General features: G+C 27.7%; 1 protein-coding gene across 1 annotated transcript in view; it reads left to right on the top strand.

Annotated features, from left to right (window-relative positions):
* LOC145838503 (dedicator of cytokinesis protein 1-like) overlaps window positions 1–25,203 on the top strand; it is a 52,774-nt gene that overhangs the window by 19,405 nt on the left and 8,166 nt on the right. The window contains exons 22-38 of the mRNA XM_082946112.1: window positions 182–282; window positions 10,512–10,640; window positions 11,296–11,410; window positions 11,723–11,793; window positions 15,848–15,954; window positions 17,985–18,124; window positions 18,351–18,449; window positions 18,583–18,681; window positions 19,003–19,097; window positions 19,384–19,462; window positions 19,939–20,036; window positions 20,299–20,369; window positions 20,804–20,952; window positions 21,231–21,316; window positions 21,577–21,733; window positions 23,292–23,423; window positions 24,077–24,283. Of these exons, the coding sequence (XP_082802238.1) occupies window positions 182–282; window positions 10,512–10,640; window positions 11,296–11,410; window positions 11,723–11,793; window positions 15,848–15,954; window positions 17,985–18,124; window positions 18,351–18,449; window positions 18,583–18,681; window positions 19,003–19,097; window positions 19,384–19,462; window positions 19,939–20,036; window positions 20,299–20,369; window positions 20,804–20,952; window positions 21,231–21,316; window positions 21,577–21,733; window positions 23,292–23,423; window positions 24,077–24,283 (1,935 nt within the window). The remainder of the gene's footprint in view (window positions 1–181; window positions 283–10,511; window positions 10,641–11,295; window positions 11,411–11,722; window positions 11,794–15,847; window positions 15,955–17,984; window positions 18,125–18,350; window positions 18,450–18,582; window positions 18,682–19,002; window positions 19,098–19,383; window positions 19,463–19,938; window positions 20,037–20,298; window positions 20,370–20,803; window positions 20,953–21,230; window positions 21,317–21,576; window positions 21,734–23,291; window positions 23,424–24,076; window positions 24,284–25,203) is intronic.

Below are 25,203 nucleotides of genomic sequence, written 5' to 3'. Positions count from 1 at the left end.
TTAACATAAACTACAGTTATGTAAAATATAAACAGTAGGACTTGATAATTTCTCATTTAAGTTTTGTATAAAGTTTTTTGTATCAATACTTTGTTATAAAACATAGAAAATAAAGTTTTTAATATATTAGCATGAGATTTAATGTTGTTTCAACAGTTATTAGTGTTTAAATATCATACAGGTTCACATAATAATACTGGTGGCCAAGGAAAGATTTTGTCATTTCCACGCGGTATTGGACAGCTACGTGCAAGAACACTTCTTCGCAAGACTTGCATACACGTTCGTTGTTGTTATTATATACTATCAAAATCCACCCGATATTTTATTAACTAGTTTTATAATTTTTTTGCATTTATCTATTTTTATGTTTATTTTTCACTGTCACTGTTACCCCTTATCCCTTACCCTCGATCGGTAAGCGGCTTCCGAATCAAAGTGGGTGGATTTTGAACGTGTCCCTTATTAACACTCAATCGTTTAAAACTTTTATAAGTAAACTTGGCTATAAACTAAAATATTCTTATTAGTATTTGAATGTTATAAATTGAGTGGAAATGTTTTGGATTTCCTGTAGATTGCAGTATTTCAGGCTAGTTTATGATATTGCCCGCTCCGCTTCGCATTGAAAGCAATTTTTTAATGAAGTCACCTGAGCAAATGTCAATGTTTTTGAGGTCTGTTGAATGACTAAAAAGTTTCTTAAGGTATGTTTAGATGTAAAAAACAAGTGCTATATACAGGGTTGCCACTCGGTCAGGAAATCAGGAAAAGTGAGGAGAAATTTAAAAAAATGACAAAAGTCAGGAAAAAATGGGGGGTTTTGAAAAAAAGTCAGGAAATTTGATAAAATTTAAAGAAAGTCAGATGTTGTCAGTTTAAATTTACAAAATTTCTTTTTTTCCAAAGCCTTCAAATGGTAAAAATTAGTTAAAAGTCCTTCAAAGTCAGAAAAAAATTCCAAAATTTTCCTAGAAATTTACAAAAATATTTAATTTTATTTCCAATGCCTTCACCTGGTATAAATTAATAAAATATCCTTTATAAAACTGCAAATTTTTTTTTTAACATATTCAACAAGTACCCTATTTGAACAAGCATATTTTGTAAGCTTTTCAGTATTGATGATCTGTAGCAAGGACACTTCCATAGTGAAACTGAGATATATACACAAAAATTTATCGAGCATAATTTTAGAATCAAAGTGTTTTTTATTTAAATAATTGACTTGTTTATAACTAAGCAGTTAGTTTAGTATTTTATGTAACAAGTTGATGTGTATACTTTATCTCTTTACAATTTATTCAAAGTTGTTTAAATTTATATAATAAGTTAAAAGAGAGGTATATGCAAAGATTAAGTTTACTTATTATTTTTATTTTTTGTAGAGTAACTTAAGTTTTTAAAGTAAATAAGAGTATATTTATTTGTTACAAACTTTATACTAAATGATAAGAGGAAATATTCTATACAACAGATATATATTTTAATTTTTTATGTCTTTTTTTTTACAGTCACTTAATTTAAGTACTGGAAGTTTGATGATAGAATTCAGCAAAAAACTGTTGTTTTTAACCTGTATTAAAATTAGATTGAAAGCTTTATATAGTTTCAAGTGTTAGATTATGTATTTTAGAATAAGTTTAATTTAAGAGTTTGATTAAGAAAAGTCAGGAAAATTTTGGTAAAAAGTCAGGAAAAGTCAGGAAATTTTTCTCAGCTTGATCAGTGGCAACCATGTTTACACTTTTTGTGCTTTAATATATCCCTGATTAGTTTCAATTGACTGAAATGGGTATGTTGTTTGATCTGGTATTTTTTCTTTGATAGTGCGATTTTGAAAAATAAGATGTATTTCAGCAAATCTAAAGTTTTCACTATTTGATTTATAAAAACACTTTATAAATTAGTACTTCAGTTATAATTTATCTATGCACATATAGATTTGTTGAAACCTACAAAGCAATAATTAAGATGTTTCTATAACTTTGTTGTATACGACAATTATAAGAACTAAATTCCAGCTTATGGAATTACTTTGTCGCTTGTGCATTTAAAGCTTATTAAATAATTTTAGCTTTTATTTTTAAGCTTAAAATAGAAAGTTACAACTTTTATTTTTAATAAAAGTTTATTTTGTATATCAGTTTATCTTTTACGCTCTTATTCCTTCAAATCTGCGTCATTTAGTTTAATTCTCATGAAACTGTTCTACTTAAATAGTAATGAAAAACTCACAAACGTTAGTTTCAAAAAATTACTATATAAAATCTGTTGTTTTTTTAAATATATTGTAGTCCCAAACCAGTTCTTTACCAATTTGTAACCAGATCTTTATCTGGTAAAAGTAACATCAAATAGTATCCCTACTACCTTTATAAAGGTCAAGCAGAAAAAGTTTGTTAATTCTTAGTCAGAATGCTTAGGAGTTGCACACTACAAGCCTGTTGTGTGAAAATCGTGAAACTTTATTACAATATTTTTTTTTATTCCTTCTTCGAAAAATTTTCAATATGTTTATTCTTCCATTTATATAAAAGGTCTATATATATTTTCTTCTGATACATAAATTCAGTTTTTTTAAGTTTGGATAAACACATCTGCCTGTTGGCATTGCTAAAAAGTACGACTAACAAAAGTATTGTTTGTTTTTATATTATAGTCGGATTTATTACGATGAGTATCATCTGTAAGCTTACTTGGCACGTATCTTGCGTCAAACTTTGCATATCTTATTATATTTAACAAAACAAAAGCTAGTATATTAATATTGCTTAAATTATGTTTTATGTGTAAAAGTATAGTTAGGATATGAATTTGCTGAATTTACAACATTATTTTAACGTATTTCTTGTAAATTAATATCATTAACTAAATTCCACTGAAATTAAATTATAGCTTTTTGAAATTTTATGAATAGCAATTTGATAAATACAACTCAAGTTCTAGCAGATCCTCTATTTGTATTAACTTTTATAAAAGACTGTATGTGCTCTCAATTTGTTATTATTAAATATCCATTATGATTAGATTTGTTTTAAATATATTTTTTTTAATTCACATTTTTGTCTAATTCAAGTTGGGATATTATACCTTGTAAATCACTAGATCAGGGGTCGGCAAACTGCGGCCCGCGGGCCAATTGCGGCCCGCGAAGGGTAAATCTGCGGCCCGCGAGCACGTTATTTTTTTGAATGGAATGCGGCCCGCGAGAGAAAATTTTGTGGCCCGCGAGCATGTAAAAGTGGCCCGCTGAGCAAAAATATATTTCAAGTAAATTTTTTTTTCGGTAATTCGATTTAATTTGTTTAGTTTAGAATTAAGCCTCTGTATAACAATTAAAAATAATTAGAAGAAGTTGCTACTTTAGTTTAAAAATGTGAAAAAGACAGATTAGCATTCTAACAGGATATTTTTCTGAGTTTCATAATAACTTCTATTTTACAACAGCAAGTAATTATCTGAAAAAGGAGTGCTTGAATTTAATATGTTAGTTTTATTATACCTATTTATCAAATAAACTAAATGCAAATGTTTTCCATTTTGTACAAAAGTAATGCACAGTAATTAACTAAAGTGTCATTTCTTTATAGCTTAGATATTCTTTCCAATATTTTTTATACCTAAGTTTCTTTTGAATATTTTTTATTTGTAAATGTTATGTTTTAGTGTAAAAGCATTTAAAATAACATAGTAATAAGAAAAAAAGGTTTATTTAAGTTTTGTTTGGACACATTTTAATTTTTTAGAAGTTTTTTTTGCACTTAAACTAATTTATATGCACACCAACTTAAAAAAAATGCTCATATTTTAAACAACTTTTTTTTAAATACTTTAGTTAGTTTAAGTTTACTTTATGCATAATTTTCTAAGTTTGTTTTTTCTACATGTAATATCTAAATTTGTACATACACAATTAAAATAATATATATGACATAAACTAATATAGTTTGTGTTAGGTATACATTTTCATTTTTCAAACATTGATTTTGTCAAACTAAGTTAACTTTTATGCTTTGCATATCAATACACACATTTGCTGTTTTTTGGAGCTACCTATTTAAAATAAACTAGACTTAGGGATAGTTTACAAACATTGACACACACTCAGACTATCACTATTTGAAGACTTCAAATCTCAGGCCAACTAAGTCATTTTATAAGTTTTTGGCAAGAATTGTTTTTTGTATACAAAAATATCAGGAATTTTTTTGTTAATTCAGACTGGCTTTTTTGCTTAAAGAGTGGCAAATTAAACTTATGATGTAAGTTTTGCTCAACCCAAAGTGTTAGTTTCAGTTATAATATATGTTATAATATATCAAGCTCAAGCTTTGAGCTTGAAAATTTATGCTTAAAAATTTTGGAAAAAAACTTGAATTTGAGAATTTTTGAAAAAGCCTGGAGTTTCAAACAATTTTGATATGTAAAGTAGTGAAATTTGAATTTGACACAAAAAATTTAGCAAATAATCATTTCTTTATTAAAAAATATACTAAAGTAGCTTAACAGTGTTTTTTAATATTAATATACTTTATAAGACACTTTTTAAACTTTAACTAAACTTTATACTAAAAATAAAAGAAGGAATTGTACTTCTAAAAACTTTTGGTGCATTGCACCTTTACTTGTAAAATTTCACCGATTGTTGTGCTTCGTGTTTGAACTAAACCAAGAAATTATACTAAAGTGTCAAAGTTAAAAAAACATCTCTAATAAAAATTCTCAGATGAGCAGTAGTTTTTTTATCAGTGCTCTTATCTTAAAATATTGATTAAAGTCATAACTTAATTTATGCGACTTTATAACCTTAATGCATTTCATAAATAGGACTTTTTGTTGTCATTGAAGAAATAAACAAAAGTTTTTTATTACTGCCAACAAAAATTCTTTAAAAAATTTTCAATTATAAACGGTATCTCATTATTAATGATAAATTTGTTTACTGTTAATAAGTTTCGTTATTTCTTTATGTTGTGAACTTTGTTTTAACTGGGTTGCTACACAAACAGGCTATTTTAAAAGCTTGAAAACTCAGATGTGTGTAAAACTTTTATTTCAAACACTTAAAATAAATCTAAGAATTCCCTGAATAGTTTTTATGACTGTAGTGTAGTTTACTAATTGTAGTTTTTTCTTGTTTTTTTACACTTTGTGTACTTTTTAATGATGATGATATTTTTACTAGGTACTTGAGCTTTATTTACAACGATTTGATTTTTTAACTTTTAATGAACTTAGGCTAGTTTGATACAACTCAGACATTTTTGCTTTTTAAGTGACAACTATGTAAAAGACTAGTTACTTATAAGATATTTTATTGAAGTACTCGAGAATTAGTTATATTAAAGAATTTGTTCTAGCTTTCTATAATACAAACAGGTATTGATTTTATTAAATTAACTAATTACTAAATTTTTTAATGAATGTAAACTATCTAACACGCAAAAACTTTTTTTTGAAGTTAATATTCTTAGAAATATGAAAAAAGGGGTTGATAATATAACAAATATATAAAAGTAACTAATAAATTGTCTTTCAAGTTTGGTTTTTATAGAGAGTTAAATTGTATGTAAAATTACAAAAGTATTAAATTTAACTTAGTAAGTGCTTATGAAAGTACATAGTTTATTAACACTTAAGTATATTAGTCGATGTAAATTTTATTCTAATTTTATTTAATTTAAATAGTCATTCTATGTATAGCTAAAAGTTATTTAAAATGATAAGGTGAATAAAAGTAAAACTTTTCTCTAGTGTGACTAAAACTAAAACCAAAATATTATTCAAATGTCACTAAAACTAAAACTGCGGCCCGCGAAGACTTTGTAAACTTGAAATTTGGCCCGCGACCACCAACTGCCTGCCGACCCCTGCACTAGATGAATAAACCAGTTAAAGTTTTAGTTATTAAAAATGATATTTTCTATTAAATTCGACGCTTTGAAATACACGAGTGATCTTGAAAAATCTAAGAATCTAAAAATTACAGTTATATCTTAACTATTTTTAGTATTTTAATTAATATATTTTATATTCTAGGAACTATGCACGGTTTCATGGCTGAAATGTTAAGTTTGCTGTAAGGTAACTCATCTTATAAGAACGATATAACTATTAATCTAAGTTATAATTTACACTTTATTTTTTTATTAGTTTTAATTACCATTTCACTCACATTGTACTTATATTTATGTTTCTTGCATACTTTAATCTATTTATTATTAAATTGGTACTTGTTGTATAAGTATTTACCTAGCTTTCATTATGTTTTCTTGTACAGATTTTATCATTCTTTTAATTAGTTTGTAAATAAACTCAACAAAGAAAGATATATTTATTTATGATAAAATCTTGCTGAATTGAATTTTACAATGCCTGTGATTAAATGCCCTCTTGAGTGTTGCACATATGAAACACCAGACGTTGATGCTTCTGTAGCTGCTTCTTTACTTATCATTCACAACAACGTTCACATTAATGCAAATTCTTCAAAACCAAAGCCTCCAAAAATGGACCGTCCTCGAATAGGGAGAGACTGCAATGAAGAGGGTTGGAACATATTTTTGCAAAAGTGGACTATTTTTAAAGATAGTATGGAAATGACAGAAGTAGAAAAGCATCGTCAACTGTACCAGTGCTGTGAGGAAGATCTAGGCGATGCTATTTTGAAGGGACATAATGATGTAGTAAATTTAAGTGAGCAAGAGCTTTTAAGGATGATCAAGCAGCTTGCAGTTATTCCTGTTTCAGTTGTTGTACGACGATCAGACTTTCTTAGTACAAGACAGGATTTGACTGAAAACACGAGATCATTTGCTGCCCGTTTAAAGGGAAAAGCTAGTACATGCTCGTACTCATGTAAATGCCCAAAGGATGGCTGTAACCAAATGATAGATTTCACAGACATTATCCTTAAAGATGTCATGGTAACCGGTTTAGCTGATGAGGATATACGCAAAGAGGTGTTAGGATGGGGTAGTTTAGACGAGAAAGATGTCAATGAGACAATTGGTTTTATTGAAGCAAAAGAGATGGCACGTGATGCAATGACACAACCTGCTGTTACTGCCTCAGTTTTCTCGTACAAATCCTTTAGGAAAATTACAAAACGACCAAGTGGTAAAATAACTTGTAATATATGTAGTAAAACGTCTACAAAATTTATTTGGAGCAGGAAAAATAACAAGTATATTGAGTGTTCTACATGTAAGCAATGCTGGATTAAATCCAGGAAAAAAGTTTATCATGGTGACAACAATTGTGCAGATGAGACGAATGCACTTCTAGTTGATGGATCATATACACAAAATTTTGATGAGTCAGTTGATGTTAATGATAGTGTAGTAAAACTTGATCATTACGTCTTTGATTGTTTGAATGGATGGAAAGCATCAGTGTCACTGAAACATCCAACAATTAAATTAAAAGCTTCTATTGATGAACAAGCATACACTCAGATGAATATAAAATGCCCTAGACAAAATTATTGCAAAATTAACGTTGTAACAGATACGGGTGCTCAGTCATGCTTATGGGACCTTAATAGTTACCTCAAACATGGTTTTAAGAAGTCAAGTCTTATACCAGTTAAAAGGAAAATGTTAGCGGCCAACAGAGAACAGATCAAAATAACTGGTGCTATATTTATGGAACTAATGGCTAAAGATGTACAAGGTAAAGTTCATGTTGCAAAAGAAATGGTATATATAAGCCCATGTACTGACAGGTTTTTCCATTCAAGAAATGCCTGCATAACACTTGGCATAATAAATCATGATTTTCCTCGTATTGGTGCGACCATTGAATCCTGCACTGTCCATGAAGAACTGCAAACTTGTGATTGTATACCTAGAGCTCCTCCCCCTGATAGGCCAAAGGAGTTGCCATTTGCTTGCATTCCTGCAAACAATCAAAAGATGAGAGAATGGCTTTTAGATAGGTACGCATCATCTACATTTAATAAATGTACTCACCAATTGCTTCCAGAAATGACAGGTCCACCTTTGAAAATTCATATTGACCCAGATGCCATTCCAAAAGCAATATCAACTGCTTTCCCCAATTCCAAAACATTGGTAAAATGAAGTAAAAGATACTTTGGATAGGGATACTCGATTAGGTGTGCTTGGTAAGACTCCAGTTGGTGTTCCGTCTACTTGGGTACATCGTATGGTTGTGGTTGCTAAAGCTGATGGTAGCTGTAGAAGAGTTGTTGACCTTTCACCTTTAAATAAGTATTGTGTACGAGAAACACATCATGTAAAGCCTCCATTCATTCAAGTATGTGAAATTCCTGCAAACACCTGGAAAAGTGTGACCGATGCATGGAATGGGTTTCATTCAGTACCACTTCGTCCAGAAGATCATCATCTCACAACATTTCTCACTCCATGGGGGAGGTACTACTACAAAGTAGCACCACAAGGTTATTTGGCAAGTGGAGATGCATATACGCGCAGGTATGATGAAAGCATAATAGACATACCTAGAAAGACAAAATGCGTTGATGACACTGTTTTATGGGATGAGAAGTTGGCTGATCATTGGTGGCGTATGATTGACTATTTAGATTTAATGGGAAAAAATGGAGTTGTACTCAATCCTGAAAAATTTCAATTTGCACAAAAAGAAATAGATTTTGCTGGCTTTACTGTACGAAATCGAAAGTTTTTAAGAAAATTTAATCCTCATGTTTGCAAATCTCAAAATAGTATCCCTTATCTTAGAAAAGCAAACATACCAACGCAGAAGTTGGTTTTTTCTGGCAACTATGAGAGAAAAGATTCCAAGGAAAGTTTTGATTGTGTGCGCTCCCATAAAGGAATACGTTTCAAAGCTGGAGATAACTTTGACAAAATTTGCAAAGCGAAACCAGCTACCTTCCTTTCACCTGAGGACTCAAATTGCACTGATGAAAGCCAATCCTCTACAAATCAGAAAAATGGTGTATTGTCTCGTTTGGACCCTAATGATAAATCGAGGGTATTTGAAAGAAATTTTAACGACGATGGAGTATTTCCAGAAAATAAACTGCGTCGTTCCGGTCGTGTAAGAACCCGGAGAAAGATTTATGATGCCGAAAGCGGTACATACAAACCTGTTTAAACTGTTGTTAAAATTTTGTACAAATTGTAACTATGTTTATTGTAACATTTTAGTGATTTACGTTCGTTTTGAGTGTTGTTTCGTTGATGTTAGCACAGAAAACTGTATTTAAGTTTGCAATTTTGTAAATAGTTTGTTTTGTTAGCTAGACGTGTCGTTTCATCTCCTTGTGATAAAATCTGGGGGGGAGATGTATAAGTATTTACCTAGCTTTCATTATGTTTTCTTGTACAGATTTTATCATTCTTTTAATTAGTTTGTAAATAAACTCAACAAAGAAAGATATATTTATTTACTTGTGTGTGTTGTATGTAAAATGTATTAAATTTTATAAATAACTATAAATGCTAAATCACCTCTATATTTAGTTAGGCTTTGTAAAGTTAATTTTCATTTCGGTTGGCTGAACATTTAATTGTGACTCAGTGTACAATAATTTTTGATAGTTTTCAACAGTTTTGGTTAAAGTTCTGAGAGAAGCATGATTGACTTACAACCTGACTAAAAATGATAAACGTGGCAAGGATATTGATCAAAAATATGCATAAACATTGCACAAGTCTTGTTTGTGTTTCTCAGTAAACAAGTATCATTAGTTGTCATTTCTATCTTTTAGTATTTTCTTGCTTGAATTGACCTTCTGTAGAACTTGCTTTGCACGGCAAACGTTGAATTTTTCGCGGCCTTCAATTCTTCGTAGTGCTCTCCAGCACCAGCTACAGCTTTGGAAGAGCACGGCTGTGCGGTATACTATCAAAATCCGCTAACGTTCAAAATTAACCCGCGTTCAAAATCCAATCAATTTTTTTTCTTTGTTTATTTATTTATTTTATATATTTTTTGCATTTTTTTTTCTTTATACTTCATTTATTTTTTACTATCACTGTTACCCCTAACCCTTACACTCGAATTTGATCGGGTGGATTTTGAATCAGAGCCAGCTGTGCTTTGAAATTGATATATAAGGTTTGTTTTCTAGCTCTCGTTTAGTTACGCACTTTTGCTGTTGACACAATGTGCCTGGATTCGCTCGAGGTGACTGTATGTGCGTTTTGCTATAAATTTCAGAACTTATTGTTAAAGCGTCTGTGCAAAGTAAATATAAATTTTACAAAGATTAATGAGCATAGACGCACACTGTTAAAAGTGCTACTGTTAACGTTTTTGATACCGGCTACTATTTAATTCGTTGTTCGTACTATTTACTCGGTAAAATATCGAATACTTTGACATTTCTATGTGTTTCTATAAACTCTAAGCTTTTGGGATTATAAAAGTTGCTCAACTCATTAGTAGTATGTATGGTAAACATTTATAAATTTTTAAACTTTTTTACTGTACTCAAATGTAAAAAAGCATTGACTTTTATATAACAACTTACTTTATGTTAATTTTTTTAACAGGAAACTATTGAAAGTGTTAATGAAATATTTGAGCGATTTCGAAAATTATCTGGAAGAAGTCAAGTTCTCACTGAGATCCATCGAGTACGTGTTCAAATTCATTGTCAGATCAAGGATACTTTTCGTTCAGTGAGTTCATTGTCGCTAAAAACTTAAATTTATGTACAGTTTATAGTATAGCGACTTTCAAGGTTAGTATGGGTCAGGATAAATCAGTTTTTTTTTTTGCCAGAAGTTTTTTATATGTCAATTTCTTTTATCAAGGCGAATTTTGCAAAATGTAAATATTTATCAATATAAATTGTTTATAGTTTATGAACTTGTAAAAGACTTACAGTAAAACATTCATGCTTATTTTTGTAGAAATAGGTAGGTTTATTTTAAATAAAAAGTTGCTGTATTTCAAGTCAGTTTAACATTATAGGTTTTTTTAAGCTGGCACTCTTATAAGTAAAATGTTAAACACGTCTGCAGCGGTTGCGTGCAAGTTTAATTTCGACAAATTAAATTCTCATGAAATTTTCATCGGGCCAAACCTGACAAAATAGTTTGCAGTTTTAAATACAAAAGGTGTGCTAAAAATTCCTGTCGTTAATAGGCTGCAAATAAGCTAATAGGCCATGTCGTATCATCTGGTGATAATCCAAAATGGGTGACGACCGACACAGGTTGGGGAAAACGTCAGCATAAAGTTGCGAAATTTTGCAACGCTAAACTTTTGCTTCTAAACTGAGTTTTTTTTTCTGCGGTATACAGTTTTGTTTACTGTTTTATATTTTCTCAGCCAAGAAGACACAGGGAAGGAAGAATTTGAAAAGGACGTGTGCGAAGTTTTCAATTCCATAAACAAACTGATGACCACTAAAACGACTGCAAATTTGAACCTGAAAATACACAAGGTTTTGAATGTATAAGTTTTCAAGCGCAGAATAAATTTTATGTTTTTTTAACTAAAAATTGTATCATTGTAATTGTGTCAATTTAAAATAAACAAATTTAGTTTGTTAGATATGAGACCATCAGTTTTCGATAAAAGTTTTTTTTAGGTGGTTAATTTTGTTACTTTTTTCTTTAACCTTATTTATTAAATTAGCATATGTTATTTTGAAAATATAGTAGTAGTGTTTTTTGAAAAATAACGTCATGTACGATAATTAAATAAGGTTTAAATAAGGTATAATACCATAAAAAAAATTAACAAACTTCTGCAGGCTATGGCACTGAGGTTAGTTGTGAAATCGGTCAAACAAATAATCCCAATCTGTTCTCCGCTGAAACTTAGGTTGGTATTTTTTGAATACATTCATATCATTGATATAGAATTTGAATTAGTTTTAGTAGTTTTTCTTAAAACGACGTTTATATAAAAAATTTTGATAGCTGGCCATTTCGGTTTGATCCGTAATAAAACAAGTAATTAAATCTCATTCTGATGGACATTTTTTAACTTTTTTATTTATGGATTGTTTGGTCGTAAAGTAACAAACTTTTAAACGTTATTTCGAGGTTCCGGAGAATTTGAAGGACTTTGCTCAGGTTGTTTTGAAAAGCTCAGCAATTTTTTGTTTTTCCGCTCAACTGCGCTCTCTTGTGTTTATTTATTTAGCTGCTGTTTTGCCACTTTGTTTTAAACGCTTACACATTGCTGAGTTAGTGAATTACTGGTTTTCTCTGCACTTTTATTATTTTTACTTTTTGTTTACTACACACTTCAAAGTATGTGTTGGTGGCTAGATAGAAAGCGTTGAAGAGCTTTATTTTTCAATTATACATATATGTTTTTTTTTTATCTTTTAGGCCATTTACAGTTATTATGTGCGTATTTTTGTACATTTCTGTCATATTTTACAGTTGAAATCATAGTTTATGATTTCTGAAAAAATATGACAACAGAATGAAGAGAAATTTGTTGCTCTGCAATTCTTGTTACAATTTTTCTTTGTTTTATATTTTTGCGTTTTTAATGTTTAATTTAACAAGATTTTTTGTAAAATTTTTTACTTGGTATTTGAATGAATATTACAATGATAAAAATTTTAAAATCAGTTCTTACTGTATTTTAACTTGATTTATTTCATTACTTGAAAAAATATTATCAGGTAAAAGCTATAACTAATAAATATAGTCACAAAAAGTAAAGTAAAACTTAAGCAGGTTTTAAAATTAGATACTAGTATCGTCTTTCATTGTTCAGATACAAAAGTTCTTAAAGTGTTAATAAAAAGAATAAACTTAATTAAAAGAGCTATATAAAAAATTACACTTGTTACAGTTATACAATAATTAAAAAATTTTTGAAGTTGGAAAGGTACACAAGTATAACTTGAAATTTATAAAAAAAACAAAATTATAACAATAACAGTAATTTATTATTATTCCTGAAAATGCTTATCATACTTTGTTTTAACTAAAAACTTTTTTGCAAATTTTTAAACAATAGAAAAAATTTTCAGTGTTGATTGTAGCTTTTTTTTGCAACAATGAAACACTAGTTTTTTTTTTCACTTATCATAAACTACCAACCATAAAGATATCATTTAAAAACCTCTCATTTTTATAATTCCATTATTAGGCTTATCGTGATGTCACTTAAGCCACGTTTACGCATGGCCGACTTTCCTTTCTCTTTTCAATTTGGCGAATTACATTTAATAAATTTGCTGCTCATAAATTTTACTGCAGTTTTATAACGTGTGCTGGTAGCTTTGCTTTTGCGCGCTTTTTTTGAATATAGAGTTTTGTTGCTGCTTTATTTTTCATTGCTTTTGAAAAGTTATCTCTTGTAATGTAATGTTTTTATTAACTAAAGTAATAAATTACATCACGAATTAGTTCTTTTTACTAGACTTATGTTTATATTTTTTGTTATGATGAAGTTTAATTTATTAAGCGAGTTATGTTAGTACAAAATTTACAATAGTTTGTTTATTAATAAGTATAAATGTTTTTACAAATTATTAACTATATCAAACGTTCTTATTATACTTATGAATTAGCTTTAAACTCAATTACTTTCTAAAATTTTTGAATATTTTAAGATATTTTTGTACTTGATAAATTAAAAATCGAAATGTACTTTTTTTTTATATAACACAGATTTTAAATTAAAATATAGTATTTATTTAAGTTTCATTGTTTCTAATAATCATAGTATGTAATTTAATATATTTAAAGTCAATATAGTATGTAATTTTATATTTTATATTTTTTTAGTAATTCTTTAAGCTAACTGTTGTTGAAATATATTAATTATTTAATATCAAATTTATGCAATTAATGTAATTTAAACATTTTGTAAAACTTTGCTTTATATTTGTTGCAGATATCTTTAAATTATTATTTTCCCCATATAATAAGAAAAGTGTTTTAACATTTTACATATTTTCTATTCATTCTTATAAATAATAATTAGTAAGTACTTTAAAGGACTGAAACTATGCTCAAATTATTTGACTTGAACTTTTTTCAAAAAAAAATATTTTTTTTTGCTTATCAACTAGTTCCTGTTATTATTTTCTAAATATCAAATACTTGTCTTAATTTTATATAAAAAAAAAGTTTAAAAACTCAAGTAATAGTTTTTGTTTTTTAAAACATTATTATAAACTTTTAATAAAAACTCTGTTTTCATTATTTTTTTCCATCTGAAGCTATTTTTGTGCCCATCAGGATTTTAAGTAATTTTTAATCAAATGGACAAAACTCCCCCCAAAGCAAAAGTGAAGAAGCGGAGGTCGTTCCTAGGAGGCATACTCCGCAGAACTCCGTCCAAGAGGAAGCAGGTGAAATCTTTATCGGACGAGGGGTTTTCCCCCAACAAGAGACAGAAGTTGGCTGACATGAGGGCCGAACTGTGCAAGAGTTTTCACGAGCTTCCTGGTGCCACCTCGCTCACCGAGGACCAATAGTGTGTTTTGTATTTATTATTTTATTTATTATTTATTTCATTATTTGTTTAGTGTGTTTTTGTTGTTTTGTTAATTGTATGTTTAGGTTTTTGTTTGACTGTTTCTTCACTTGTTAATTGTTAGCATACCTTTCTATAAGTTTTTTTAAAAGAATGTTTCTCCAAATAATAGGTTTTATTTGTACAGTCTGTGGTCAACTAAGTAAACTGGTTTGATTATTTAAATGAAATAGAACTGTTTGAAATAAATAGAGAAAGTTGTGTCATAAAGTAAAATGTAATTTTTTTTTCAAAACAACTTCGTATGACTTGGTTCATGTTATTGTTTTATCTTGTCTTTGAAGTATTTTGTTTTGTGTTTTATTATGTAGTTGTGACTAGCTTTAAAATTTGGGTTTACCTATTCATTTGTGGAATGTTATCATTCTTGAAGCCTCTTTTGTATGAATACTTTTGATTTGTTTTTAAACTTGTTTTCAACTCCTTAAGTAGCTTGTTTTGTATTGTTCTCATTTTTAATCCATCTTCTGTTTTTCATTTTCTCGTTCTAATATTTCTGTTTTGCTATACCTCTTTGTAATATAGGTTTATTGTTGTTTCTTGTATGTTAGTTGAACAGTTATATCTTTATGATAAATTAACTTGATATTGTTTTATTCTCGGTTTATTGTAGATCTATGGCAGTAGTTGTTCTTATAGCTTTTCTGAAAAGCTTGTTATGTATTTACTTTATGTAATACATTTGATTTTATTACTAATTTGCTGTTTTTTAATTGTGTAAGTTTGTTTATAATACTTATATTAAAGCTGAAATTAGCTTACATTTGGTTTTTAATTATTATGTTTCTAGTTTTTTTATTAAAAATTATATACAACCTTAACTGATTGTAGTTATAGTTATAACTTTTATTAGCCTTCCAAATAAAAGATGTAGACTTTGTTTTAGTTGATAAAATGTAATCTACTTCAATTACTTGAAGTGGTTTCAAGTACTAAGAGGAGTAGATAACTTATATTTTATTTAACTACATTTAAAGCCAAGTTTTATAATTTCAAGTTTGTAACATCAATTTTATTTCTTAGCACAGCAAAATTAAGATTTGTTCAAGTTTATACAAATATAATTAACTAAATTGTCGGAGCAACATAAATATAATTAATATTTTAGTTATCTAGTATGAACTACTATTAAACGACCTTATATATCGAGTTTAAAGTGTGTGAATTTACACTGTTCCAATAGTCTAACTCGAACCTATAAACTAAATAACGTAGTTAAAAAGTTTCACCAAAACCAAAAATTATGTCGCAAACAAACAAAAGTCTTTAGTTAAAACATTTGTGTTTCTATTCCTTTATTTACTAGGTTAATAGCTGTAAACGTGTTTTTTTATATTAATTTTTCAACACTAAACGTATTTTTTTGCAGTAAACTTCTTCAAAACTTCATACAATCCATGCCGGTGAACGATTTAAGCAGATTCAAGGTGGAAAGCATGCAGGAAATCGTGGATAGCGACCTCTTTGTCAATCCCGGTTAGAAATTATTAGATTTGAATATCTATAAAAGTATTTTGTCAAAATATCTTTCCAAGTAAGGTTTTGTTTCATCATTTTGTTTTGGTGGCTATATTTATATACTTATGGTGATAGAATTAAATACACAATACATTCATAACTTAATTTTTTAAAGTTGCTTAAGAAACAATTAACAAAGAAATAAAGTTTTAATTTGGTGCAATGTTTAAAATTTGCACAAAATTTCCATTTGAAATGAATAGGCTATATAAGATTTTAAACATTTATTTTTGTATTGATCTTTTTGTTTGTATGTTTTGCTAAGTTTTAATATGTATTTTGAGTTAAGTTTTATTTTTATTTACAGTTAGTTTTGTTTCTAAAAACGTTTTCATTAAATTAGTTACATATCTACAGTAAAAGTTGTAATTATTTTAAAAGTTCCAACTGAAATTATAAGCTACAAACGATCTTTGATTTTTATTGTAACTAAAACTTTTCATTAAGCTCTGTTTGAAAGCTTAACTATTTTCAGAAAGTTTCAAATATCACTTCCTGTTATTTCAGTGTTTGAAAACTAAACCACTATTTTTCAAATCATGCCTAAAAGCAATACAACATTCCATTAAATATTTATAAAGATACATTTAAACTTGGCGCTCAAATTCCATGTAGTTACAAAGCGTACAATTTGTTACAAGTTGTTCTATTTCCGTCACACACAGTCATAATTTGTATTAGTTGATTTATGGTGTTTATTTAATGACTTTTCAAAAAAAAAAAGAAATAATCATTTATAAGCGCTTACACGAATTTTTTTTTCTTTCAACTTTTTATAATTTTCTTATACTTTTACTTCATATATTTTCTTAAAAACGTTTGAATAGTTAAATAAAAAAAAATTAATTTAAAACACTAAAAAATATAAACTGGTATTAATAAAATGTTTTTACATATTGTATATTTTAAATAACAAAACCTTTATTAATTTATAAAAGGTAGCTTTGTTTTAGTGTGAGCGAAAAAAAATTGGTTACTAACAAATTTATTTCTTTATAAAGTTTCAATAATCTAACACTTGCTGAAATAAAACATTAGTATGTATAGTTCTTACAACAAACATTTATTTTCTCCCAAAACCAAAATCTTTATTTAATTATGACTTTTTTATTAGCAAAAGGGTTGCCACAAAACCTGGAAAAACCTGGAATTTGAATATTTTGGCTGAAAAAACCTGGAATTTGATAAATTAAAAAAAAAAGGATTTTAAACAGTTTTACATGCTAAGTAGTAAAATTTTGACTTGACACGAAAAATCTATCATATAAAAAAAAATTCGTCATCAAAAATTTTTTTTATATAAAATTACATTTTAAGTAGCTTTACAGTACTTTTGCAATTTTGTTTAATACTTAAAATATTTTTTTTACCTTAAACATATTTTTTTATTTAAAATAAACCCAAAAACGTGTACTTTCGAAAACCTGGAACAATTTTATATATCCTAGAAATTTCTCAAAAACAATTGGCAACCCTGACAGGTTTGCCAAAAAACCTGGAATTTGACATTTTAGACTAAAAAACCTAAAAAATATGGACTTTGAAAATTTTTGAAAAAACCTGTAATTTTGAGCATAAAGTTAACTACTTTTACATATAAAGTAATTAAATTTGTTATTGACAAAAAAAAAACTCTCATATAGATATTTTTTTAGTTATTACTATTTTTTACTAAAAAACACATTTAAAGTGGCTTTACGTTATCTTTTAATGTTGTTAAACTAATTAAAACACCTTAGACTTAGTTATATACTGAAAACAGACCCAATAACTTGTACTTTCAATGACCTGGAAAAAATTTCTCAAAAACTTTTGGCAACCCTGAAAACGTAACACACAATAAAAAAATCAAAACACTTAGTGCAAAGTTTAGTATTATCAGCCTAAACAAAACTTCTCGAGTTTGTTACACTTGAACTAATATTTGAAAAATACATATAAGGTGAAGAACAAATTAATTTGTGTAACTTTTTACGTGCACACAACAGAATGCAGGAAGTTGCTGCTGGGTGAGATGGCCAAAAGCCTCCACGAAATGATGAACCACGAAGGAGAATCGCTGCAGGATATCGAGTATTGCGGCAATTTGCTCGCCGACATACTGAAAGTTCTCAGTAAAAAACAACTTGTTAGTGTTTGTGTTGTAAATGTTCAAACAGCCCGAGTAACACAGTATAAAGTTGCAATTTTAATAGTTTTTCGATTGATACTTTGCATTGTTTGTTAGCTGAGATAAACAAATTCTTATCATGTTGTAAGAAATTTACTTGTTTTAAGTACAATTGTATGAAGTCATGTATTTAACAAGTTAAATTAAGTTCTGATTTTAATTCATACTTTGCATTATTTTTTAGCTGGGATCAACGAAACCGGACGTATTCGAACTGGCCAAAGTTCTTCTCAGGTCTGTAATCAGGAAAGTAATTCATCTGAAAAGAGACTCTGTACTTGCAGTTAGTTGAAAGTTTTAATTGCCCTTTTACTTTTAGTCTTATTTTTAAAAAATAGGAAAATTATATCATGCTCATCTAATTTTTTCTTATTAAACAATAAAACCAAAATTGAAAATAAAAATATTTATAACAGGGTAGATACGTGGCTTGTCTGATTGCATTCTTACGTCAAATGGATGAAGAACAATATGAAATGTACATGAAAAATCTCGGTCTTAAAATTGATATTCTGGTAAGTTATGTATAGTTGTGTTTTAGGTTGTTTTATAGAATTAGTGTCCGTAATGTGGTTTCAAGGTAATTTCAAGTTTTTGAAATTTGTTCAAATATGTACTAATTTTAATTTAATAAAGAACAAATAAAGTTTTTATTTAGGATAAAACTGAATTTAAACTTTGAACTAGTCGAGATTCAAAAAAGTTTAATTAAACTACTTCGTGTTTTTTTTTTATTGCACATTAAAACTCTCAAAAAGTCAATAAATATTTTTTTTAAATTCTATAAGTAAAGATTAATCTTTTCCAAAACTCAACTTACTTATGCATATTTGCAGGACTTCTTAATGGAAATATTCACAATGTTCACAGATTTAATTAAAAATCCTGCCTACAGAAGTGATTGGGTCTCTATGATCAACATTCAAAATCAGTAAGTTTTTAAATAAGTTATGCTTTTATAACAAAAAAAACTAAAGATTTCTTTCATGAAAACAAAAATAAACCTAATTTTCTAAAATTAACACTTTTTTCTTATGAAAAAATAACTATTTCAAAATATATTTTTGAGTTTAGATGTTAAAGTAATTAATTTGAACATACTTTTTAAAGTAAATTAAAGTAAACCTGCTTGTTAATAATTCAATTATGTAATTACATTTTCATAGCTACGTAATACTTTGTAATTACATATCATAAATAATTTTTACATTGTACAGAACATTCATTCACGCCATCAAAATATTCGCAAAAACTCTCAGCAAAAAGTTCCTTGATGAAGCGTCTTTTGACTTCAGTGTTAGTTTCAATTTTAGAGTATTTCAACCTTGTTTTAATAACTTTAGCAAAGTAAGAGTTTTAAAGATTCAGGGATAATCGTTTGCTTAATAATATTAGGTTCTTGAAAAAAAAAAACATCTCAGAATATACCACATTTAAAAATTAAATATTTTAATAACAGTTTTATTATTTATATATATAAATATAATTTATTGAAATGACAATTTTAAAAATGCTGGAACATATGTTTCATAAAGACAAAAAAGATTGTCTCTAAACTTCAGGTGTTCAATTTTCAAAAATCAAGTTTGAATAATAACCTTACTGTATATATATATATATATTCACTAATACAATGACAAATGTTAAGCTTCTTAGCGTTTTCATATGCATTTTGTTTTATTTTTCCTATTTTCAATGTACTTTCTATAAATACTTTCAAAAAGTTATTGCATCAGTCACTTATTTAAATATACTTTATTATTTTACTTTAGCTTTGGAGTAGCTTTTTTGATTTGGGAGTCGCTTTCCTGACTCAAGATTCAATCCAAATAGAAAAACTGTCAGTTAATAGAAGGCAACTTATTAAGAGGTGTGTGGAAATTATAGAATGTAAAACTTTAATAAAAGCCAAAGCTCAGTATTTAATTTTAAATAATTATTTTTACATGGTTAAGTAATTATTAAATACCTAGTAGTCTAAATATATATTGCTATAAATTTTTATATAAGTAATTGTTTATTAATTATGACAATTGGAAGTAATTAAGAAGTTTATTTTAAAAAATTGTATAAGATATTTAAAATTGTATTCTTAAATTGCTTCAATAATTAAAAGTAAATTTAAATTTCAGTCGAGAAGGAAAGCAAAGAGATTTGCGTTGTGAAATGGGATTCCAAATCAGAAACATGTGGTTTAACCTTGGTTTGTTTTATTTGCATGTTATACTAATTATAATTTTATAAAACTTCATTATAAGTTGTATAATATTTCTGCTAATTTGCAATATTAAATTTCGACATTAGTGTTTTTCTTATACCTTCAAAGTATTTAAAAGCATTTAAATTCCTAGTAATGATCTTCACGAAACCTAAACTTTATTTAGATCGACTTGACGTATAAGTTACTTTTAAAACTATACTTTTTTCTTAATAGTTTATTAAATATACACTATATTCTTATCAGTTTTTAGCAAGATTATTCTGATAACGCGCTAAATAAAATTAACTAATAAACTTTTTTTGAAAATATGTGACTTATGTTTAAATTTTCAATTAAAAACAGTACCAAAACCAAACTATTCCAAAGCTAAAAAAACTCGTTATATCCTCTAAAGTTTTTACAAACAAATTGTGTAGGAATCCACAAGATAAAGTTCATACCGCACCTGGTGGGAAACATACTGGAAATGACGCTGATACCCGAGAACGAGCTGAGAAAAGTCACCATCCCGATATTCTTCGACATGATGCAGTGCGAACTGCACAGTGCTGGCAACTTTAAACAAGTTTGTGATATTATTTTAATAAAAGTTAATGTATGACTAATAACTTTACTACAGAGCTATTGTGTTGTATAAATAGTAAAAAAATTTGAAATAAAATTTGATACATTTTCGTTTTATCTATCATATTTTAAAGACCACAGCACATTAAAGGAAATTATTTTTATTTAATTTTCTTTATAAATGTATCAAACTAAATGTTTGAAGCTTTTGTGAAACTTCATTTAAATCATTGTAATACGTGTTAAGACTGTCATTTATATAACTTAATACTTGTTCAGTTTGAAAACGAGATGATCACCAAGTTAGATGTTCAAGTAGAGGCTGGAAAAGGAGACAGAAATTATCAGAAAGTTTTTTATGACATGTGAGTAACTACAAACTTTTAAGTATAGTAATTCTCTTATTAAGTTTAATGCCATGTTTTTTAACAATATCCTTTTGACTTAAAGTAAGTTATTGGACATAATTTATAATTGCATATATACCAAACTACCAGATTTAATTTTTGTTTAGTGTTAAAAAATTAAATACTGTTTTTTTTAAGTATAAGTATAAAAGTTTTTATACAAATACTCTATAAGCAGAGAACATCATCTTAACAAAAGTTTAACTTGTTTTTCACAGTATGTCAGATTGGTGCAAGAAGCATCAATTTCTCAAATCGTCCGGATTGGAGTTTGTCAAATTAGTTTGCAATTTGTTCAGCAGATTACTAGATTACAGGGAAATTATCATGGAAAATAACAGGGAAAATAGAATGAGTTGCACCGTTAACTTATTGGTCAGTTTTATAAAGTTTTTTTTAACATTGCTAGTAATTATTTTAACCGCAGTTGACTATTGGTTTACTTTATTAAATACTGTGTTTTATCTTTAAAAATTACATATTATTGGCGTTCTTAAATCTTAGTAGAAGGAGCTTATTAGTAAGTTGGTCTTTTAACAAGTGAAGTTACAAGTAAATCAATTAACAGTTATTCTTTGAAAATTTTTATTCGTTTATTTAACTTACTCGTAAATAGTATTGCACAAACAAAAATATTTTAATTAATTAGTTATTTGATAGTAAAGTAAATTGTGAGCTTAATAGAAAATGTGTCATCTTCAGTGCTTGTTCTCATGTAATGCGTCTTATGTCAAAAGTTATCAGCTTTTTTCAATTAGTGCTTTTTTTTTACTTTTATCTCTAACCCTACTCGTTCGAAAATTAAGAAACTTGAACTAGTAAAGTAATGATTTCAAAATCGAGAAAGTAAAAAATACCCCTTTTATTAAATATGTTTTATTAAAACTATTTGTAAATAACTGTAGTGCTAATTTAAAAAGTTGTATTATATGTACTAGTCGAAATACACAAGTTCTATAGCTGCTTTTTTATTTAGGTTTTTCAAAAATTGTTCTTTTATCAAAATTTTCTTTTTCAATTAAAAAGTTTAACCTTATGTATATCATAAAAAAAACTGTATAATTAAGCAACAATCAGTACTCTTATTAGTTTTAAGTAAATAAATAGACATGGAAATTGTTTTTCGTTGCCATAGTTTTAGCTCTTTTAGTTTAGTTCTAACTAAGCTTCTTTTCATTAAGTGCAGTATAATGAGCTTTATTGAAATATAAAGAGTAAATAATTCTCGTATTACTTTAAGTATAATTCGTGTGTAAACTACAATAATGATTTAATTTAACAATACATACCTATATATTTAATTGCAGTAAATTTATATGATATTGACGAATTAACAACTTACTCAAAATTTACGTTTCAATGCTTATAATAACAATTTATATATATTTTAGTCAAACATCACTAAACTTAGACATTATAACAAGCCCCGATTTAAGGCTTAAAATTAATAGATATGATGGATTTCGAAGGCATCGATGCTGCTAGATTAAGCTAAAAGTTTTTTTATACTTAATGTGTTGTGTTTCATCGTAAATATTTGTTTCTTGCGTCACTATTTATCTTTTGTGCAAACATTTTTAAACTGACAAACATCATTTAGTACGTAAAATTTGTAGTAAAAAAATTAAGTTATGTAGTTGCTTGTAAATAAGTCTGATGAAGTTTAATATTTTACTAAAAGTGTAATAATTTTAAATTTTTTTGAAACAAGTAGTTTTTACTGAGGTCTTTGTTGAAAAATCATGTATCTCAACGTTCATGATAATATGATGATAACGTGTATTTAAAATAAAACTCAAAAATACGACATTACATTACTACAAAGTGTTCTTTTATTACTACACGTTTGACTAAAAAAAAAACAACCTTTAAGTTTATTATTTGTATAAAAACATGCTAAATAAAAAATATTTAATATATTATATCCAAACAGAACTTCTACAAAGAGATCAATCGTAGCGAGATGTATGTCAGGTATCTCCACAAGCTGGCGTACTTGCACGAACAATCTGACAATTACACTGAGGCAGCGTACACACTGCTACAACACGCTTCCCTCATAAAAGTTTGTAAAAATTTACCTTTGTAGTATAGTTTATTCATTCATGTAAAAACTATTTATATTAAAAAATTGCCAGTAACAGCTATTATATACATATTATATAAAGGATGTTATCAATTTTGAATAAAATGTTCAAAATTTTTTAAATTTAGGTTTAACTTCAAAGTGATTTTGATGCTCATGCTTTAAATGTTTAAAATTTCTAGTTTTTGTTTCATTATTTATGCACAATTCTAGTAACAAAAATATTGTGTTTTTGTTAATGGTGTTAAATTTCAAAGCTCTTAGACGATGCGACAAAAGTCGTTTTAAAAATGATAATTAATGCTATAAAACTTTTATACGAAACAGCAGCATAACTTTATTTTGACATCATACATACAGCCGGAGACAACAAATTAAGTACAAAAGCTGTTTAATATAAAAATAAGATTTTTTTTTCCTTTAAAGTTGTTCTACAGACATGACTTAAAATTTAAGAAATAACAAATAAATAAAACAAATAAAAACTTTACCATGACGTAATAAAACAAATAAAAAAATCTTTACCATGACGTAATAAAACAAATAAAAACTTTACCATGACGTAGCAAAACAAATAAAAACCTTACTATGACGTAAGAAATTTAAAAAAACTTACTATGACATCACAACAGTGGGGCGACGACAAGGAAGTGACGATGCAGTACCGGGGTTTCGAATCTTGCGGCACGCAGTCGGAGCTGAAGGAGCGGATATACGGGAAGTGCGTGGAGTACTTCGAGTCGAGCAAGATGTACGAGATGTCGATCGAACTGTGCAAGGAGTTGCAGCACCAGCACGAAACCAAGACGTTCAACTACGAGGAACTCGCCAACATACTGGTTCGTTTGAATGCAAATTATTAGCTTTTATTTTATTTTCAAGTGTTCACTTATGTTGTTTTTGAAAATTTAACATGAAGTGTTATATGATATAAATACGAAGAACTCGCCAATATATTCGTTCGTTGTTTTTTTTTCACATAAAACTCTTGCTGACATTCGATGTTTTGCGACCAAAGCTTTACGACGTCTGACTTTGGAATTACTGTTTGATACTGTAGCTGTTTGTTGTGCAACATTGGGCTCGGGCATCAAAACCTGACGGAAGACGCGCGAAGTGTAAAAACGACTGGAAAAGAGACAGATGTTTTTTTCAACGAGTACAGTAACCTCTCGCTTATTTACGCACATTGTGTCCGCAGAAAAAATGCGTAAAGATACGAGAGAACGTAAACATACGAGAGGTACCAAATATACTTACTATAATAGCTTTTTTGTTTTTGACATTGCATTTAGTAAAAGCAGACTGGCGACTTTACCACTTTTAACAATTTGTTTACTTTATTTATAAGTATGGAAACAAAAGATAAAACTATACACATATTGTTAAAAAAGGGTTTAAATTTATTCAAAATAATAACACTTGTGAAAACTTTAACTATTTATTATAATAAGAAGATTTTATCTTTATTTAGATTTGAATTATTTGATACTTAACATTTATTTTCTATTCTACTTAGCAAATTCAATTTATAATTAAGCATTTGTTTACAATTAAGAGATGGTATGGTGTGTGTATAAAAATTTGTGTTGCTTTATTCATATATAGGGCAAGAGTGTTGTGTTATTTAATTGTGTTTTGTACTCTCATTATTTCATTATACCTTCATTATTTAACACAGTCATATTTCTTTGAAAATTTTAATTTAATCTCTTATTGTTAACATAACATCTGATGTACTGAGGTATAACTAAATGTT

The sequence above is a fragment of the Thalia democratica genome, chromosome 6 (genome assembly GCF_965202585.1).
Source record: "Thalia democratica chromosome 6, ktThaDemo2.hap1.1, whole genome shotgun sequence".
In the NCBI taxonomy this organism is placed as follows: Eukaryota; Metazoa; Chordata; class Thaliacea; order Salpida; family Salpidae; genus Thalia; species Thalia democratica.
The sequence above is the reverse complement of the archived record's forward strand: the minus strand, read 5'-3'. Positions and strand labels throughout refer to the sequence as shown.